General features: G+C 38.8%; 1 protein-coding gene across 1 annotated transcript in view; it reads left to right on the plus strand.

Moving 5' to 3' along the window:
• Positions 1-16,856, plus strand: part of KIF21A (kinesin family member 21A) — a 93,595-nt gene extending 76,739 nt beyond the window's left edge. Inside the window, exons 30-37 of the mRNA XM_075145829.1 lie at positions 1,436-1,474; positions 3,548-3,684; positions 5,691-5,871; positions 6,194-6,358; positions 7,397-7,514; positions 10,133-10,303; positions 13,308-13,507; positions 15,582-16,856. Coding sequence (XP_075001930.1) covers positions 1,436-1,474; positions 3,548-3,684; positions 5,691-5,871; positions 6,194-6,358; positions 7,397-7,514; positions 10,133-10,303; positions 13,308-13,507; positions 15,582-15,675 — 1,105 coding nt within the window. The 3' untranslated portion in view covers positions 15,676-16,856. The remainder of the gene's footprint in view (positions 1-1,435; positions 1,475-3,547; positions 3,685-5,690; positions 5,872-6,193; positions 6,359-7,396; positions 7,515-10,132; positions 10,304-13,307; positions 13,508-15,581) is intronic.
• Positions 16,857-18,053: the final 1,197 nt, after the last annotated feature.

The following is an 18,053-nucleotide window of genomic DNA, read 5'->3' on the forward strand; positions in this document are numbered from 1 at the left end:
TAAACTTCCATAGAACCATTGTAAAAATTCAAGAAAAGCATTTTCCTGCTGAACCTTGTTTCCTGTTTTCTAGGCCATGTCTGGTATTTGTAGTTTTAAACCCAAAATAGAAAAGAACGGTAGAATTCTTAGACGTATGTGTATTTGTGTGTGTGTTTACATTTGAAAATAGGATTTAGCTGACAATTTAGGAAACAGTGCTTTTGACAGTTATTTGGTTACTCCAGCGTTGCTCCGAGTGCTGTCACAACAGCACCCTGGAGGATGGGATGTTGGAATGGCTAGAACATAGTTGTTTAGAGATTATCCAAATTATCGAGCAGACTGACTTTAGGAGGTGATCTGGAGGAGCAGATGATATTCATATCTTGTTTAGAAGAAGTAGAGCTCAGTTTTCTGGCACGCTAAGCAGCTGTTTCTGTAGGAGCCTTATTCCAGATTGCAGTGGACTTGACTTGAGCAGAATCTTTATTGCAGGTTTCAGTACTGATACTAGTGGCATGCAGCGCTTATGAACTGCCACTCAAACTTAGAATAAACCTTTAGCTCTGACTGTAGCAAGACAAGAAATTGCTCTTGTCTGTTTACGCTATTGTTTTTTATAAAACTTTTTTTTTTTCAGTGGGCTACAGAGTCACCAAGCAGTAGTTTGCAAGGCTTTCAGTACTTTAACCGTAACTTCTTTATCTTAGCTATGTTACCTTTATCTTATTGCTAACTCCCACCTAACCCTTTTCATTTTCTCTGGACTGACTTTGAAGTCAAATTGAAACTGCTGAATCTGTTTGATCTGAGTTGAAAATGAAGGACATCTTAAGACATACTGCAAATGTTCATGTCTGGGGGGGGAATTTTTTTCTTGTGTGTTTTCTTGGTTTTTATTTTTAAACATTTTTGAAAATGAGAAGTGAAGGATTTTGAACTTAGGATCGTTTGCAAATTGCTGTTCTTATTTCAGTGGACTATCGATACGTTTAATATTTATATTTTTACGATTAACATTTTACATGTTTCTTCTACACTTAACAGGCATTGATGTTCAGAAATTGTTTTTCCTTTTGATATTTTCAACAAGCACTATATTATGGAGGTTAAATTATGCATCCATCTTCTTCTTTTACTTTGTTGCCTTTACTTCTGTATGAAAATGTTGGAGAAATAAGAAATGGCTCAGCTGGTATTACTCAGCTTCTTGGGCTAAGACAGTCTACCAGAGTAACTCACTGCTGAGAGTGCTTTATTAAGATTATTATTCCGCCCCCTCCCCATATTATCATGGGTTTAAGGTATACCCTGAGCAATGCTGCATACTGTATGTGGATTTGCATTGCTTTTCTGAATTGGCCATGCTGTTGTTTGTTCTTCTCATATGGAGGATTTACTTTGCTGATACCTATATTCTTTCTCCTCACAATTCCACCACTGTTGATTGTAGGTCTGATGAAAGTGATTCCTCTCTGTCGGAGGTACACAGGTACTCTCTTTCTCTTTTCTGTTTTCTTGGCATCTCTCAGTGAAGTTTTTCCAGTTCTTAGGAAATTTCATTTTGCTGCATGAATTTTCCTGACACTTGTGCACTGTATCTCTTTTGCTTTTGCCAGAAGTTTAAAAATCTGAAATTTTGGTCAAGCATGTCTCCCTCTCTCCTTTTTTAGGGTGTTCTTTATCGTTGTTGAGCATGTCAGGTGTTTTCTTTTTAAATGAAGTATGGCATAAGCCTTTCCTTAAACATATTCTTTCTCTCTTTATTTGCTTTAAAAAAAGAGGAGCAGACATTTTCTTAGGTTTTATATGCTTCTCTCTTTCTTTTTGTTTTTCTTGTTCAGTTGCATGCTTTGGTCACTAAAAACTAAATCCCAGTGTAAGTAAAAATGAGTAGGTTTTTTATTATGTCTTTCTGACAGAACACACAGTGGCTTAATAGATGAAAGAAATGTTCCCACTCATGTTCCTAAGCTGTGGCTTAGGATTTTGGTACTCAGTGAAAAATTAGTTTATCAAGAGAAGGACAGTCAAAGGGCTAATCATAATGTGATGGTGGCTTTGTCTGGTCGTTGTAGCAGTCATAGCATTTTTTGTCTGTAGATTTCAGAGCATTGCACATACGTAGATAAATGGCTCCGGGACATGTATTTTACATGGGTTGTCAAGGGAATGAGTGGGTGAGAACAGCAGTAGGAATAACGCAGTCTAAAGGCAGCATGATCCGCTGGGGAGTACTACAGAGAAAACCATATTAGTTTTGTGTGGTGTTAGAAAACAAAAGCATAGAGACCTAAATTAATAATAATAATAAAGTAAATTGTTCCTGTATTCTTGAAAATGTAAAAAGGTGCAGATTGAAAGGTGAATGCCTTTCCAAAATGAGGAAGTTAATGTCAATTTAAGGCAATATTAATATTAGTAAAATCTATAAAAGGATTGTGGAAGAGTAATGAATTATATGAATGAAGATGTGCTGAGCAGTAAAAATGTATAAAATAATAATTTCTAAGACTGTACTAGATAAACCAGCTAATTGTCATAAAGTTAGATAGAATCAGGAAGGACATTTTCCTTCCCATAGCAAACTTCTGGGGCAATATTATGGAATTTTTACATTTTTCCTAAAGCATCTGACACACTCTTTTTTTTTTTTGTGAGATACAGCTATGGCTTAGTTCCTTTTTCTCACCGTTATATGTGTAATCCCCAGAAGAGCATGACAGTGAGTTTTAACTGCAAGCTGGTCAGGTCACAGCATTGTGTTGCATGTTTGTGGGCATTACCTTGAGGCTTTTCTACACTTCACAGAGATCAATGGGGTTCATGTGTGTGTGCAGTTCTGTGGATGGGATTTTAGACTGCTAATAACTTTTGTTTGGTGATGAACTGTGATTATTTTTTTTTTTTTTTTTTTCCATTTTTTTCTCCAGTCTTTTGCCATCACCACAGAATTAGCTACAAATCCCCAGGAAAATTCCACTGTGGGGTATCTGTACTCCAACCATACTCCCTTTTAGCCATTTGAGTACAAGTGTGGCATTGGGCACAGGGCGCACTAAGAACCTTCCTCAGGCACACAAGTTAGCAGCAGTTCTCCGAGTCTGCCCGCAGAAAGCAATTGATGGGAAATGCCTGCTGAGTTTGGAATTGGCAGCGTACACGACGCTTGCTCCATTTTTCAGACATGCTATTTAGACTAAGGTGTCTTTATGCAATTTGCAATCTTAAGGTTGGTCCTATGAATCCAGGAGCTTTAAGCATCCTGGTTCTTTCAGCATTACTCGAAGACTTTCCCATATATCCAATACTCAGCATCTTGTCTTTTTCTTTTTCTTTTTTTTTTTTTGTTTTTTTTTTTTTTAATGTGATTTCCTTTAACTGATAGTCCAGAGTTGGCAATTGTTGAAGCTAAACAGTAAACATTCTTACATAGTTTATGAAAGACGTTCAGCTGTTCTGCCTATGTAAGAAAATTAGATTAATTTTTTTCCCTACATTTAAGTAAATTAATTGGATTTGTATCTATTACTATGCCCAACTCACGTTCTCTTTTTTTCTTTAGGGGGATAATTAACCCATTCCCTGCTTCAAAATGCATCAGATCGTCCCCGCTTCAGTGTATCTATACAGCTGAAGGACATACCAAGGCTGTGCTTTGTGTTGATGCAACTGATGATCTTCTCTTCACTGGATCTAAAGGTTAGGCAAGCTTCATGCACCTGTGCATGACAAGCTTTGACAGCTTGGGGTATTGTGAAATTCTCGGTTTGTGCTTAGTGCTGTAAACACACTGGAAAATTGTGAGGATCCATTTTGCAACATAAGCTGAAGAAGGATTTACAGTAATTATCTACAGGTTTTTCATTCCAATGGGTAGTATTTGGCTGTTTATTTGTAGTGGAAAAAGTAACTCTCAAGAATAACATTAACATTTGTTGAGTGATATGGTGGAACCAGTCATGGTAACATGTGCACACATGATGTGCAATGCAAAGTAATAGCCTCAGGGTAGGGGTAGAGGTGGAAATTAGCACATCTTTAGCTGTGCTACCTACAGAGTTTGAATAGATTCTTCCTGCCGTAGTTGGTTCTCTGAGCAGAGCTAAGGTCATATTCTTCTTCCCCTGTGCACCTCGTCCTGTCCCTTGTAGGTGTAAGAGTTGTATGGCTGATGTGGGAGGGGCTAGTCATTAAATTCCCTACTGGATGGTGCAGCCACGCTATGAACTCTTCAAGCTGATAGAAATAGTGTTTTGGAAGAAAGGTATGGTTTCTGTGGCTATTCTACTACCTGGCTGTTAAAAATACCAAGACACGTTCTTACAGTGAATTGGCAAACTTTTGGTCTAATAAGTTTTAAGCCAACGTTCTAGCATTTGTGCAAGTGGATACAAATGCAGAAAAGGACGTATTTGTAGCTTCTGTAAATGTTGCTTGGTTAATTTGTATTGAGATTTCAAATTTAGTGGCTATGCGAGGGGAAAAAAAAAGAGGCTTTTAAATTTATTTTTTTATTTTACATCTAGATTTGTGTTTGAAAGTGTTGGTTTGTTTTTAACATAGGGGTGCTTCAGATGTTGTAAATATTTGCTCTTTCTTGTCATATGCTAGCTTCCCATATTTATGGGAGAATTTTTCCTGTATATATTTTTGGAGGGGAAAACTTTACAAAGGATACTTGTACTCAAGAGTACAAGAGTGTAAACGGCAGTTTAATTAAACTTAATCTTTTGGAAATTGTTGCTGAAGCAGAAAGCCTCAGCTCACTGACAACCATAACCCTAGCAGACAGTGCCAAGTCAGGAATGCCAATAAGCTTTCAGGTGCATTGCGGATATTGGGCGCTGGTCTTGATAGCTGGGATTTTTAAAGTGGCTGACGAGTTCTTGGTATACTTACCTTCTTCGTGCTCTTATAAACACTGCCTATACATGAAGTTTTCTCTTCATCCTCCCAGTACTTATTCCAGTAAAAATGTACTTCTAAAACATATGGAGTGGTACAGATGTGGTACAACAAGGAGAATTTGCTGTTGACTCCATTTGTGTTGCAAAAGTCTTGAAAAATTCGACGCATCTGGGCCTTACAGTATACAAAAGGCTGCAGTATTTAAATTCCTTTCCTACTGAATGAAAACTGTGACTAAAGCACTTACGCTGGGATTTTCAGAGGCTCCTAAAGCGTCAAATAGTTTGGATCACTTCTCACCTTTGTAACTTTGTTGTGGCAGTCAGTCCGGTCATGCTGAGGTTCTAAGCACCTCCTGAACTATGTTCTTGGTGAAGAATCCTTGAATTAAAATTTGAGTAGTTCTCTTGATCTGTCATCAGCCAAAATTTATAGCCTCCAAACTGTCTATTTGACAGTTTGGGGTTGACGTGGGATTTTATCCTTTTAAAATGCTATGGGAGCTAATACGCACATCTTCAACATGACATTTAATGATTAATGTTGCTTAGTTTTGATGATGGTAGATGATGCCCATGTGTACTCTACAAAAACAGATTAATTAAATAGGTCTTTAAAAGTGCCTGCCGAAATGGAGGGTTATGTATGAGTGCAAATGGATGTATAGACTTTTTTAAATTAATTGAGTTTTGGAAAAACATGTTTTCCGTGGTGTTTCTTTGGTGGTTTTTTTGTTTGTTTGTTGAAATTTTTAATTTTTTAATTTTTTTTTCCCTTTTTGCTTGTCTTTTATTTAGATCGTACCTGTAAAGTCTGGAATCTGGTAACTGGACAAGAGATTATGTCTCTGGGGGGTCATCCAAATAATATTGTTTCTATAAAATATTGCAACTACACTAGCCTGGTCTTCACAGTCTCAACCTCCTATATCAAGGTGTGGGATATCAGAGATTCTGCTAAGTGTATTCGGACATTAACGTAAGTATGCTAAACCTCGAATGCTGAGAGTTTAAATGAATCTTACTTTTAGATAAAAAAAATTATTAGATTTAATTCAATAGTGCAGCACAGTGTAATTTAAGTACACTATTTGGGGCTGGAGGCTTTCTTTATGTGTTCAGGCTAAGTCAGTTTAGGGCATTGGTAATACATAGAAACACAAAACAATTTGCATTCATGCCTATAGTGTGTTATCAAATGTTCAGTATTCATAATTGGCTTATTATGAATACATAATAAGGGAATTTGTTTTCTTCTTTTTTTTTTTTTTTTTTTTTCCCTCCTTCCTCCCTGTACTCAGGTCTTCGGGCCAGGCAATGCCTGGTGATGTGTGTTCAGGAAGTACTAACAGAACAGTCACTATCCCAGCTGGAGAAAACCAAATCAATCAGATTGCGCTAAATCCAACTGGCACATTCCTCTATGCGGCTGCTGGAAACTCAGTGAGGATGTGGGATCTGAAAAGGTACTGAACACCAGTAGAAGAGAATGTTCTTTAGGTGGTTACATGTGCATATGAAAGAAAGTCAGTGAAATGTTTCCTGTTTGTGGTAATGCCCATAACCTGGACAAAATACTGTCAAGATATGGATCAACTCATCCATGCCATGGTGGTTACTGAGATAATGGAGGTGTTCATGATCTCCTCGTGTGTTAAGATTATGGTGAATTGTTTCAGTAAAAATGATTGGAAAAATCATAGAATCGTAGAATCATAGAACAGTTTGGATTGGAAGGGACCTTTAAAGGTCATCTAGTCCAACCGCCCTGCCATGGGCAGGGTCAGAGCCCCGTCCAACCTGACCTTGAATGTTTCCAGGAATGGGGCATCTACCGCCTCTCTGGGCAACCTGTTCCAGTGTTTCACCACCCTCATCATAAAAAATTTCTTTCTTATATCTAGTCTAAATCTACCCTCTGTTAGTTTAAAAACATTACCCCCTGTCCTATCGCAACAGGCCCTGCTAAAAAGTCTGTCCCCATCTTTCTTATAAGCCTCCTTTAAGGACACATGCAGGAAAGGAAAAAGGACAAAACACATTGAAAGGAAAACCACAAGGTTTTTTTTAAGACAGGCACTATAAAAGAGACTCTTGTAAGGTGACAGGTGCATGAATCCTGACTAGTAATTGCTGATGAGATGATGAAAGCCAACTGATGTAATGTAATGGGGCTGTGATAGCCACACTGTAACAGCACTTTTCCAAACAGAACCGACACCCAAAGAGTGCATTCAAAATACAGAGAATACTTTGAGGGGTCTGATTTGTCTTTACTTTAAAATTTTTTAATTCTTATTTTACATAAATAGAAGCTTTTGTTTATATTTAACATAGATTTAACATTTACATATGGATATGAGCAATAGAGTACATGTAACCAGGGAATGAATAGTGAAGACATGGGGAAAATAAAAGATCCATTCTGGCAGAAACCGTGCTATAAATTGTATTGGAAATATTAAAAAATTACAAATCCTCATTTCTTCTCTTTATTCTTGAAGATTTCAGTCTACAGGAAAGCTAACTGGTCACCAGGGTCCTGTTATGTGCCTTACTGTAGATCGAATTTCCAATGGACAAGATCTTATTGTTACTGGTTCAAAGGATCATTATATAAAGGTAAACTGTTTTTACTTATTTATTTTAATTCTTCACATTAGCATGGGATGCAGGCTTCAGCAGAATTGACTCACATCTCCATAACTGAAACGTGATAGCCAAGATGGAAATTCTTTCATCAGTTTATGAATAGATTTCATCATAGATTATGAATAATGTTCAGTCTTAATAAACACTTATCACTTCAGTGCTATTTTTATTTGGATGGTTGTCTATAGTTAACCTTTTTCTTAATCCCCAGTAAGGTGGACATCAGGTGTATGAAGTCTTGGAGCAATATTCCTAACACCTACTCTTAAGTAACATTTAGCTCTTGAAAGTATCTTAAGTCAGTGCCTCTGTTTTGGAGTGCAGACCTAATTGCCTCAGCAGAGACACTCTGTGTGCTCCCCACAGAAGAGAGTCTGGGGTTTAGGCCAGGCTCTTGCTTAAGTGTTACCCAAGTCCTGGAGTGAGGAAGGAGAGAGAGATCAGCACATCTCAGCCAAGGTGCTCAGTCTATTTGGTGTATTCATTAGCACACAGGTTGCTCTCAGTTCAAAAGCATAGCCAGTGGTGTTATGATACTTTCCTGCTTCTTGGCATTGTGATTAATTCACTCAATGATAGGGAATCTGGTGGGGTGGTAATTTTTTTTGGGGGGGGGGCAGGGGAGTAGGGGTGGGGTCTGGGGCTTTTTTTTCCTTTTCTTTCTTTTTTCTTTTTTGGGCCCACCTCAGCCAGAGGGTATTTGAACCCACAAGCTCTTGTTTCTCAGGAGTATGCCCAAACCACCGGACTACGGGAACTATACATCATCTTCCCCATAAAGCTGACCCTCACACTGCAAAGAACGTGTGATTCATGAGGCCAAAGAGAGAATGAGCAAGATACTCTAGCTTGTTGTGAGGGGGTACCCTTTGTTCTTGGTCTTTATACTTCTCGCACACTGGAAAAAGTGTATAAACACATCTGGCAGTGGAGCAGGAGCCAGAACTCGAGTGAGCTTTCTCACTGTGCTGGGCTTTCTCTTTTTGACATTATTCTGCAATTCTTGGACGCTTGGCTGTGCACTCGGCCAGCCTCAGAAGGTTGCCTGGAAGGTGGGTGCATAGTTTGACGGTTTGGGCCATGGATTTGAATCCTATCAGCAGTCCCTATGGTTAGAGGCCAGAGGATTCTTAGGCAGTAGGGTGACAGAGAGAGGCACTCTAATAATTACTTCTCTGCGCAGTTCAGAATATTGGGTTAGTTAAGAGCTACCATCCTGGCACAGTAATGAGTGTAGGACCTGAGTGGGGACAACAGGATGTGATCATGTAATGCAAGTTTGTCATGCTACCAACTCATGTGACAAGCAAAGAGGTAGAGAAGGGCTTTTGGAAAACAGAGTGTCAACAGTCAGAGTTGTTTATCTGCCATTCTTCTGTGCTCCCTTGCTGTAGGCAGGCTACATAAATCCTTATGAGGCTGCTTGGCTTGCACAACTAGAATATCCAGAGATATTTTGACTGTGTGTATGAGCTGCAGAGAGTAGGGGGTGTTCTGCAAGGTGAATGCGTCCATAATTGTCAAGCTGCTTGGGATAGTACAAATGATCTGTATGTGCATGGTCAGCGCAGCAGTTTGGAAATTCTCAGTGCTTCTCCACATGGGTAGGTCCCCTGGGGGTAGTGGACCTGGTCACAGATACGGCTTTCCCCTGCCACAGGAAACTACTGTCTTGTCTACTGAGCCAGCAATATTAGTCACCTCTGTCTAAGCACCTAATTTTTCTGGAGTATCATTGAATTTTTTGTTACAGCTGGAACTGATGCGTGTTAATTGAATGGGGTAAGTTTTAAAATACCTTTAACTCACTTAAGGTATTCATTTACACTACCAAGCTGTCCCTTTTTTACTGCCAAGCTTATTCATTTTAAAAGGTCAATGGAGAGCAAATAATAGGGGATGAAGTCTGACATTTGCTTGTGAAACAGAGGTAGGGGTTTAAAAAGTTACTAAGCCTCCTCAGCTCGGTCTAACGGGTGAGTTCTGGCTCGCTACAATGCAAAATGAAACAGGGTTGCTTACACTGCTGCTCTAGGGACAAAGAGCTGATGGGGTTGATTATGCCTTAAATTGGCCTTACCTGAAGAATCTGTTTTAACACCCCATTCTTGGAGCACAGGCTCCAAGAGAGGTATGTCTAGTCCATGGAAAGCATCAGCGTGTAATGGTATGTAACCCTTGCCAAAACACCTTGTCCAGAAAAATATATTAATGCCTCTTCCTGCAGCTGCCTGTACAATTCTCCCAGCGTGAGTCATGTTTCCCATACTTATGAACCCACCACACGGTGTACATATAGGCTCTTCCTTGTGAAGATACTGTGTATTTCATAACCAGGTAGTAGCACTTCTTCCCAGAGCAGTCTTCTCTGAAGTCAGTGAAGCATTCCTGCTTCAGGCAAGAGGTAGAAGAGGAGAAGGGAGTTCTTCTGGTAGATAAATTCTGTCAAATAAAAATCATGAGCCAGTGGCCTGTAATAAGACTTTCCAAGTTTTTCCTCTGAAGTTAGTCATTGCAATGTCTTCTAAGCTGGTTAGATGGCAGATAATTTTGCTTAACATATTTGATCATTTATTTATTTATTTTAGATGTTCGATGTGACTGAAGGGGCTCTTGGAAGTGTAAGTCCTACACACAATTTTGAACCTCCTCATTATGATGGCATTGAAGCACTGGCTATTATGGGAGACAACCTATTTAGTGGATCCAGAGATAATGGAATTAAGAAATGGGATTTGGCTCAAAAAGACCTTCTTCAGGTAATGGAAAAAATCATGCGGCTAATGTGACAGTCACGCTGTAGAACTGTTTTCAGGCTGTGTAAATATTCAGGCTCATGCAATGACTATTCACTTAGATACTGATATTTTTAATAGCGAAGGCACAGAGCACTGTCTAAGAAAGAAATCGATAATGTACTTGATCTTTACACGAGGAACGCAGTTGCTTTTCTTTTCAGTGTATGTAGCGTCAGGAAATTCTGATGAAGCCCTCTACTTTAGCTCTGGGTATGTGGGTTTTATTTTTTTTTTGCTTCAGAATGAAGTCAGCACTTGCCTCCTCTACGATTGGAACCTTTGGATCATCCCTGTCATTGACAAGTTGGTAAATTTGGACTGGAACTCATTAATGACAAAAAATGCTTTAGATCAGGCTGCAGAATATTTTCTTGTGAAGAGGGTTTACAACCTACCTTGCTCCACCCAGTCTTTTTTCTAAAAAGCTTACTTCTTAGGTCTCCATTCATCTTCTTATACAATGCATATGTTATGCAATGTATACAACACACACATAATAATCTGTTTGCTGTTAGAACATACTTGCTGTAAGTTTTTATTGGGGACAAAAAAGGACCTCAAATCTAGGGAAACTTTGAAGTTCATTGTAATGTGTCTGACATGGAGAACTCTGATTTTTGGCTACTTGCTATAAGCCAGTCTATTCTTTTAGGTCTTATGAGAGGTTGTTGAGGTAGAGATACAATTATTTAAGTTGAGACTGTGTGAGAAATAGAAGGCAGAAAAACAAATGCCAGAAGATACTGCTATTTTTGCAAAGGTTTGGTTAGATACCAATCATTTAATAATTTTTTGAGAGAGGAGGAGCATGTTGTTTATGTGCACTTAATGTGCAGACTGATAGCAAGGAAAGAAATAGAATATTAAAGTTTTGGGACATGAGAGAATAATGGACTCGTTACCTTAAGAAGAAAATTTCTATATGGGCATACTTAGTATTCCATAAATATACAGTCTTTCTTGACCTTCTTTTAAAACTGTCCAACTGGGTGCCAGTTCCTTTTCGGAATAGTACTAAGACAGTTAAAATAAGGATTCAGAAATTCGGCTTCTTACAGAAAATCTTCACTTGGCCATATTGGGACATCTACCCTCATATCTGTCTGTCTAGGGAAATGTACTAAGCAGCTTGTTAGCAAAAACAGGAGGACCGCAGAAACAGGAAAGATTTTGTATTCTCAGGATGACTTTATTAAAGATGTAAGAAGCATCTTCACTCTTGCATTTTAGGCTCATTAAAATATTATGCAATGTGCATTTTTGCCATTGCAATTAATTTAACATCAGAAGAATATGGGGCGGGGGTGAGAATGTAACAGTGGACTATTTGTATTCCTTTTCTTATTTTCCTTTTGATATATGTGCATTTCATAATTTCTATACTTCATGTTCCCCTGTTTGTTTGTTGCTTTTAAAAGTAGAACTTAATAAAAATTATTTCACGATTTCTTCTTTTTTTATTTCTATAAAATGTGTGTTTTTTAAGGAGGTGAGACTAAAGCATTTGACAAAACAATAGAAATAATTTTTATTCACTGTCTTTTTAAGGAGTGAAGAAAAGTGCTATTACTTTTGGTAATCATGGGGTAATTCAGGGTGAAAGGGCCCACTGAAGGTCACAGTGCAAAGTTGGTCCTCTGATCCAAGCAACACCAACTTTGTAGTTAGGTCTGGTTACTCAAGGCCTTGCCCAGCTGAGTTTTCAAAATCTCCAAAGTCACAGATTGCACAGCTGCTCTGGGTGACCCATTGCAACCCTGAAACTATTCTTGTATGAACTTCCCCCCTCCCCCATATCCGGTCAAAATTTCTATTGTTGCAACTTCCTTTTGGGGCGTACACTTGACTGTTTTAGATGAAGGGGGAAAAAAACACTTCAGAGTGTTTTTTTGAAAACAGAGCTGAGCTGCTTTAAAGTATAAATGCTAACATTTCAACAGAGGTGTTGGTTTGGCATACATGTGTTAAACAAGGTTGGTCCTATATAATTGATGAAAAACACTTAACAAACACGCTATTCAAAAGAATTCGGACATCATCTACTTCACCTGGCGCTATACAACCCAAGCCACAAAACGCTTCTGTGACAACATTAAGATTTACAAGAACAACCCCCCCAGGTTCATGAAGTGCTGCAGGACCAGACCACCAGTGTTTTGATAGCAGTGTATGTTATAGATAAACCGCCAAGATGATCCTAGAAAGCTGAAAATGCTCCATAACATGAGAAAGGCAGCAAACCAAAGCAGTTCCTACCAAACTGAACTGGAGAAGAGCCACTCTTGGTCCCCTTAAAAGACAGCAAACTTGGGCTATTAATTCCCCAGTGTTGGTATCAAGTGGATGTTGTTCTCAGCTGGTGTGTGCAGCATTTTGCTTTCTGAATTAGCAGTAAAATGCTAGTGTCCTTCCTCAATAAAGAATTAACGTATTTTTGTTAAGTGCTACATAACAACATCAATTTATAATGTGTAATGGGAAAAGAAGAAAGGAGGAAGGCAAATATAGAAACAGTTTCTGTCTCCCTGGTGTATTTTTTGAGCAGTATTTTGGATTTTCTTTTTATGTGTTTTATAGCTGTTTTACAGTCAGACTTGAAACATATACAGAGACCATATGTTCAAATATGCATTCAAATATGCATTTGAACATATGCAGATTTAGCATTATCCTAAATTAATTTCTGTTCCACGTCAGGTCAGTTGTGCATATTGGATTATCTTCTTGTTTTGCAGTACTATTTCACAAAGAGGAACAAACTCGTGGTACAGAAGTAGCCTCATGGAAGATAGCACCCTCCTTGCTCTAAAGGAGAAGCCACAGGGCTGGGATATACCCAGCATCATGTAGCAAATCTATTGCAAGACAGGAATTGGGCTTAGAACTTGGGATTTTTCCATTTCTGTGCTCGTTCCTCTAGAAGTTTTTGCAGCCCTGTGCGACTTGCCTGCCTTCTCTTTTTCAGCAAGTTCCTAACGCTCATAAAGACTGGGTGTGTGCTCTTGGCCTGGTACCTGGCGCTCCGGTTCTGCTCAGTGGCTGCAGAGGAGGCACTCTCAAGCTCTGGAATGTGGATACCTTCGCACCCATTGGGGAGATGAAGGGACACGACAGCCCTATAAATGCAATCTGCACCAACTCCAGCCAGATTTTCACAGCAGCAGAGTGAGTTTTGCTTCCTCATGAATCTTCCTTTTCCATAGCTCCTGCTAGAATTCCGTCCGTGCAAATGCATTTAGGAGATCTTGTGTAGGTCACTTCATAGCAAGCATGGGAACACCTGGTCCATGCTCCTAAATGCTAATAATTACTACAGTGATCTTCAAAGTGGGGTGCATGCACCCCAGGGGATGCACAACATGATTCATTGGGGCATGGGAAGAAAATATTAGAACTTCAGTAGTACATGTATATAATTTATAAATTAATAAATACACATGGGGATGTGTGCTCAAAAATTTCTTAGTGGTAGGGGTGCATGATCAAAAAAGTTTGGAGACCACTGATCTATAGGATGGCAGGGAGAATTGGCAATAGTTGAGAATTTTACCAGCTTGTCTCTACAGTTGGGCTATTTACTGCTAGGCCTGATCCCTGACCTGTGGGAATTTTTCTAAAAGCCGTGGTATGTGGTTGTTTTTTGGTTTCTTTTTGCTTGTTTGTTTTTGAGTGCTGGTGTGTAGCAGAAACTTTGCAAGCTGTCCTACTATCCTTTAAACACCTTGATTTGAATATTTGCTTCCTCAGTAAAAATGAGCAAACTGAGTACCTGAAACCTCAGGGGGCTTGGCCAAGAAAAGTATCTCGTTCTGGAGGAGGTGCGGGAGACGGCAGTAGAGCCCGCTTAGTGGCGTAGTCTGAGCACAGGAGCTGTGAAAGCTGTCATGTTACCTTCTGGTGCCAATCGCGGAAGCTTCTGGCCTTCTGAATTGAAAGCAGGTCTTTCTGAATCGAAGCAGGATTTCAAAATTGCCAAGTTTCCACGTTTGGTGGCCAATTTTTATGTTTAAGTATTAATAGATAGGGGTAGAGACATCAAAGCTTATGTCTCTGTTTGCCTAAAGATTATTAGTAAGTTTAGAACATACATGCACCTGAAATTTATTCTTTATTACTAGTGAAAGCAAATCCCAGCCTTTTGGCACTTGTAACATTGTGGTGAAGGTCTACAGAACTTGGTGTATTCCTGACAATTTACAGTGAAGTGAAGGCTCAAGTCAGAAAACCTCTGTACTGTGACAAAGTCTGTCCCGACTGCTGCCTCCTGGCTTTTTTTGAGGGGGTTATAAGGAATACATGAGTCAATGTTTGCTAGTCACATAACTCGATGTTTATGAGAAATTCGTACCTTCTACTTCTCTTGCACAGGATAAATTGCTATTTAACAAGACTAATTTTTCATTTTACTTTTAATTATGATAATAGAGTTTTGTAACACATTCCGTGTGATACTTTACTTATACATACTTTAAAATTGCATAAATAGTGATTGTTGCCAAAAGTACGCTCACTAGTATACACTTTCCAGCACCTGGGAAAGAGTTTTGGTTTTGGTTTGGTGTTGTGTTTTGGTTTTTTTTTTTGTTTTGTTTTTGTTTTTTTTTGGGGGGGGGGGCAGGGAGGAGTTAGGACTTTGTATCATCTTGCAATTCTGTGCTTTTTTTTACCTTTTCTTGTTATAGACTGACACCTTTTGTGCAAACAGAGCATGTTTCAGGTCCTGTTTGATTTAACCTGTTATAACTGTTCACACTTTCTTAATGGCAGGAATAGTCTTGTCCTATTGAGTCTGTCTCTCTAGTTCTGTAGTACACTGGCTGTTTGCTTGTGGTCTGCTGACTTGTGAATAGCCACATGATGGAAGCTCTTCTCTAAGTCAGTCTACTTAAGCCTATTACCATTAGCTGTATTTTAAAAAAATAAGTAATAGCAGAGTAGGATTTTACTTTCCTTAGGCAAGTATAAAGATTATATGTCTAGATGGTTAAAGGTAGTAGCCAGTGCTGTGATAAGGTTAGAGATTCTTAAATGTTGTACATCTTAGATTACAAAGTCTCCTGGAGGTGGAATAACCCTTGCATATCCATTAAGGAAATCTTATTTTGCCAACAATGTCTTTCTGAATAAGAAAGAGCTTTTAAGAAAGCTCCCCTGCCCTCCCCATCCCCCTCTGCCCCCGTTTCTCTCCCTCCCCCAATTCAATTACCTAGCTTTAATACTGCTTTGGTTTGTTTTTCAGTGACCGGACTGTGAGGATCTGGAAAGCTCGAAATGTAATAGATGGACAGAGCTCAGATACAGGAGATGCAAGTGAAGATCTTGCCAGTAATTGAAATCATGGGGATAAATGAATATATTGATGAATTTGAGGTGCACTCTATGCAGTTTGCTGCATGCTTATTAGGTAAACACCGATGACTGGAATGAACTGAAAAATAAGAGTGAACTCTTATACTTAGACCTGCTGTCCTTAAAATATGTACTGTATTTAAGAAAAAGATAACCTCTTGGTAACATGCTTGTGTCTCAATGGTCACATATATATGTCTATATATATTATGGATGGATTTGTGTGCGTATATAACACTTGCAGTTAAAATTAACTGGAAATCAGTCTTCTCTAATGACCATCTCAAAATTGTTACTTGGAATATATAACAAAAGTGCTCTGCTGTATTTCACTCACAAGTATGATCAGCTGTTTTGCATTTTAGGGTAGCAAGGGAATCATGATGTCCCAGTAATAAGCCTTTGATTACGACAGGCGTTGTTTCAAGACTCTAAAGGTCACTTACACTGTTGTTAGGAAAGTGGAGTGAATAAAAGATGGGAAGAAGCTGTTAATGACACATCTATCTGACATGGCTGTATCCTGCTAACAGTGAATGCCATACGATTTGTGTTAATGTTAGCGTATAATCCCTGTTGACCAAAGTTGTGCAGCTATGTGTACTCTGTGCTCAGGACTAGAACTCGAATGCTCATAAATTGGTATGTTTTATTAGCGTTTTGCCTATATTCTGTAATGACTAGGTGTTCTTAATGTCATAACAGAAATATATCTTAATCTATTTTTCTTATGGATTTGTTTCTATCATCTCACATTTTCTTTTTTAAAGCAAAATGTCTTTCCTTTTTATCTAACTTTATATGCTGCTAAATGTATTTTAAATACACTGTTTTGCAAACCTTGGCAGTTACTTTGAGAACTGAACCACGTGTATTGGAAAAAGCTATGTAAATAGATGGTTGTACAAAGAAAATACCTTATCTTGTGCCTGTATGACTTTTAAAGCTCTTAGAGTGTGGATATTGAGGGAGGATGTATAATTTACCCAACTGCGCTGAACATTAATTTGTAAATTCTGCAAATTTTAAAAATATATGTAGATTCACATACAGTGTTTGGATATTGAGGATTTTTTGGTTGTTTGGTTTTTTTTTTCCCCAGAAAATATCAGTCTGTAAATTATAGCTTATGTAGGTAACACTTAAATAAAGATGTGAATGTGAACTACGTCTCTTTGCCTTTTTCATCACACTTCCTTATAAAAAATTCACTTCTCTTGCAAAGGCCCCGAATATAAAATGCACAATTTTACACAATGCAGTGGAATAGCTTGCTGAGTAATATAGCCCATAGGTTGTTCTGTTATCCCACGTCTGTGTTCTCGTTGGCCATTATTTGTGTTTTGATAGTACTTAGGAACCCTGGTAGGATTCCCTCATGCTAAGTACGGTACAGACTTAAAATGAAGCAGATGGCTCCTGTTCCTAAGAGATGACAGTTCTTACCTTATTACATATGGTCTGTCAAACAAAGAAAAGTTATGATGCCTCTTACTCATCTTAGAGGAATTATTTCCTTCCCAGCTCAGCTTGAAAGGAGATGAAAATGCATCCTGTTTGCAATTTGAGTTACTGATTTATTCCAAGTTTTGGCAGAAACGAGTAATGATAAATATTGTTAAGAAGCAATGTATAGGTTAGTTAAAATAAACAGCAGCAATACCAATTAGTGTTTATCTATCATGCTTTTTGACCACTCAAGGGCTGTACACACAAAAGATTTGGGACCATATCACAACTTTAAGCAAAACTCCCCGTGGAGAGTGGATTTATGTGCAAGACTCATGTGAGAGGCTTTGTGTGCCTGGTGGAGGGTCCCTGTTCCGCCTGGCCCAGTGGGTAAAGGCCACCCACTGTGCCAAGCTACACAAATGATGCCAGGCAACCCCCGGTTTTGAAGCTGAACACTCATGGCTGTCATCTGGGAACGCTGGGTAGTTGTGTTGTTTTAATGTGTGTGTAAGATTCGTATGAGTATTGTTTTGCAACTGCAGGACCAAAGCCCTTACAAACCTGGGAAATGATTACCTGCTGTCAGGCTGCTCTGCTTTAACGCAGCATATGGCGAGGGGCTGTCGTGGCAGCAGTCTGCATTGCAGATGCTTCTCTCTGGTGATGCTTGACAACACAGACATTTTGTTTTACGAAGCTATCTTGTGATAGGGACCAATATAACTTAGATATTGTGTGTATAGAAAGATTTCCGCCTCCCTCCTCTCCCCCCCCCCTCAGGAAGATGTTCCACCCAGACTAGATCTTACCCTAGAACACAGCTTTACTCTGAAAGTTCTTGTCATCAAGCAATTGGAAGAAAATTGTCATTTTGTGAAGGTCACAGTATCAGTGTCTTGTTTTAATGGAG

Source organism: Calonectris borealis, chromosome 1 (genome assembly GCF_964195595.1).
Source record: "Calonectris borealis chromosome 1, bCalBor7.hap1.2, whole genome shotgun sequence".
Lineage (NCBI taxonomy): Eukaryota > Metazoa > Chordata > Aves > Procellariiformes > Procellariidae > Calonectris > Calonectris borealis.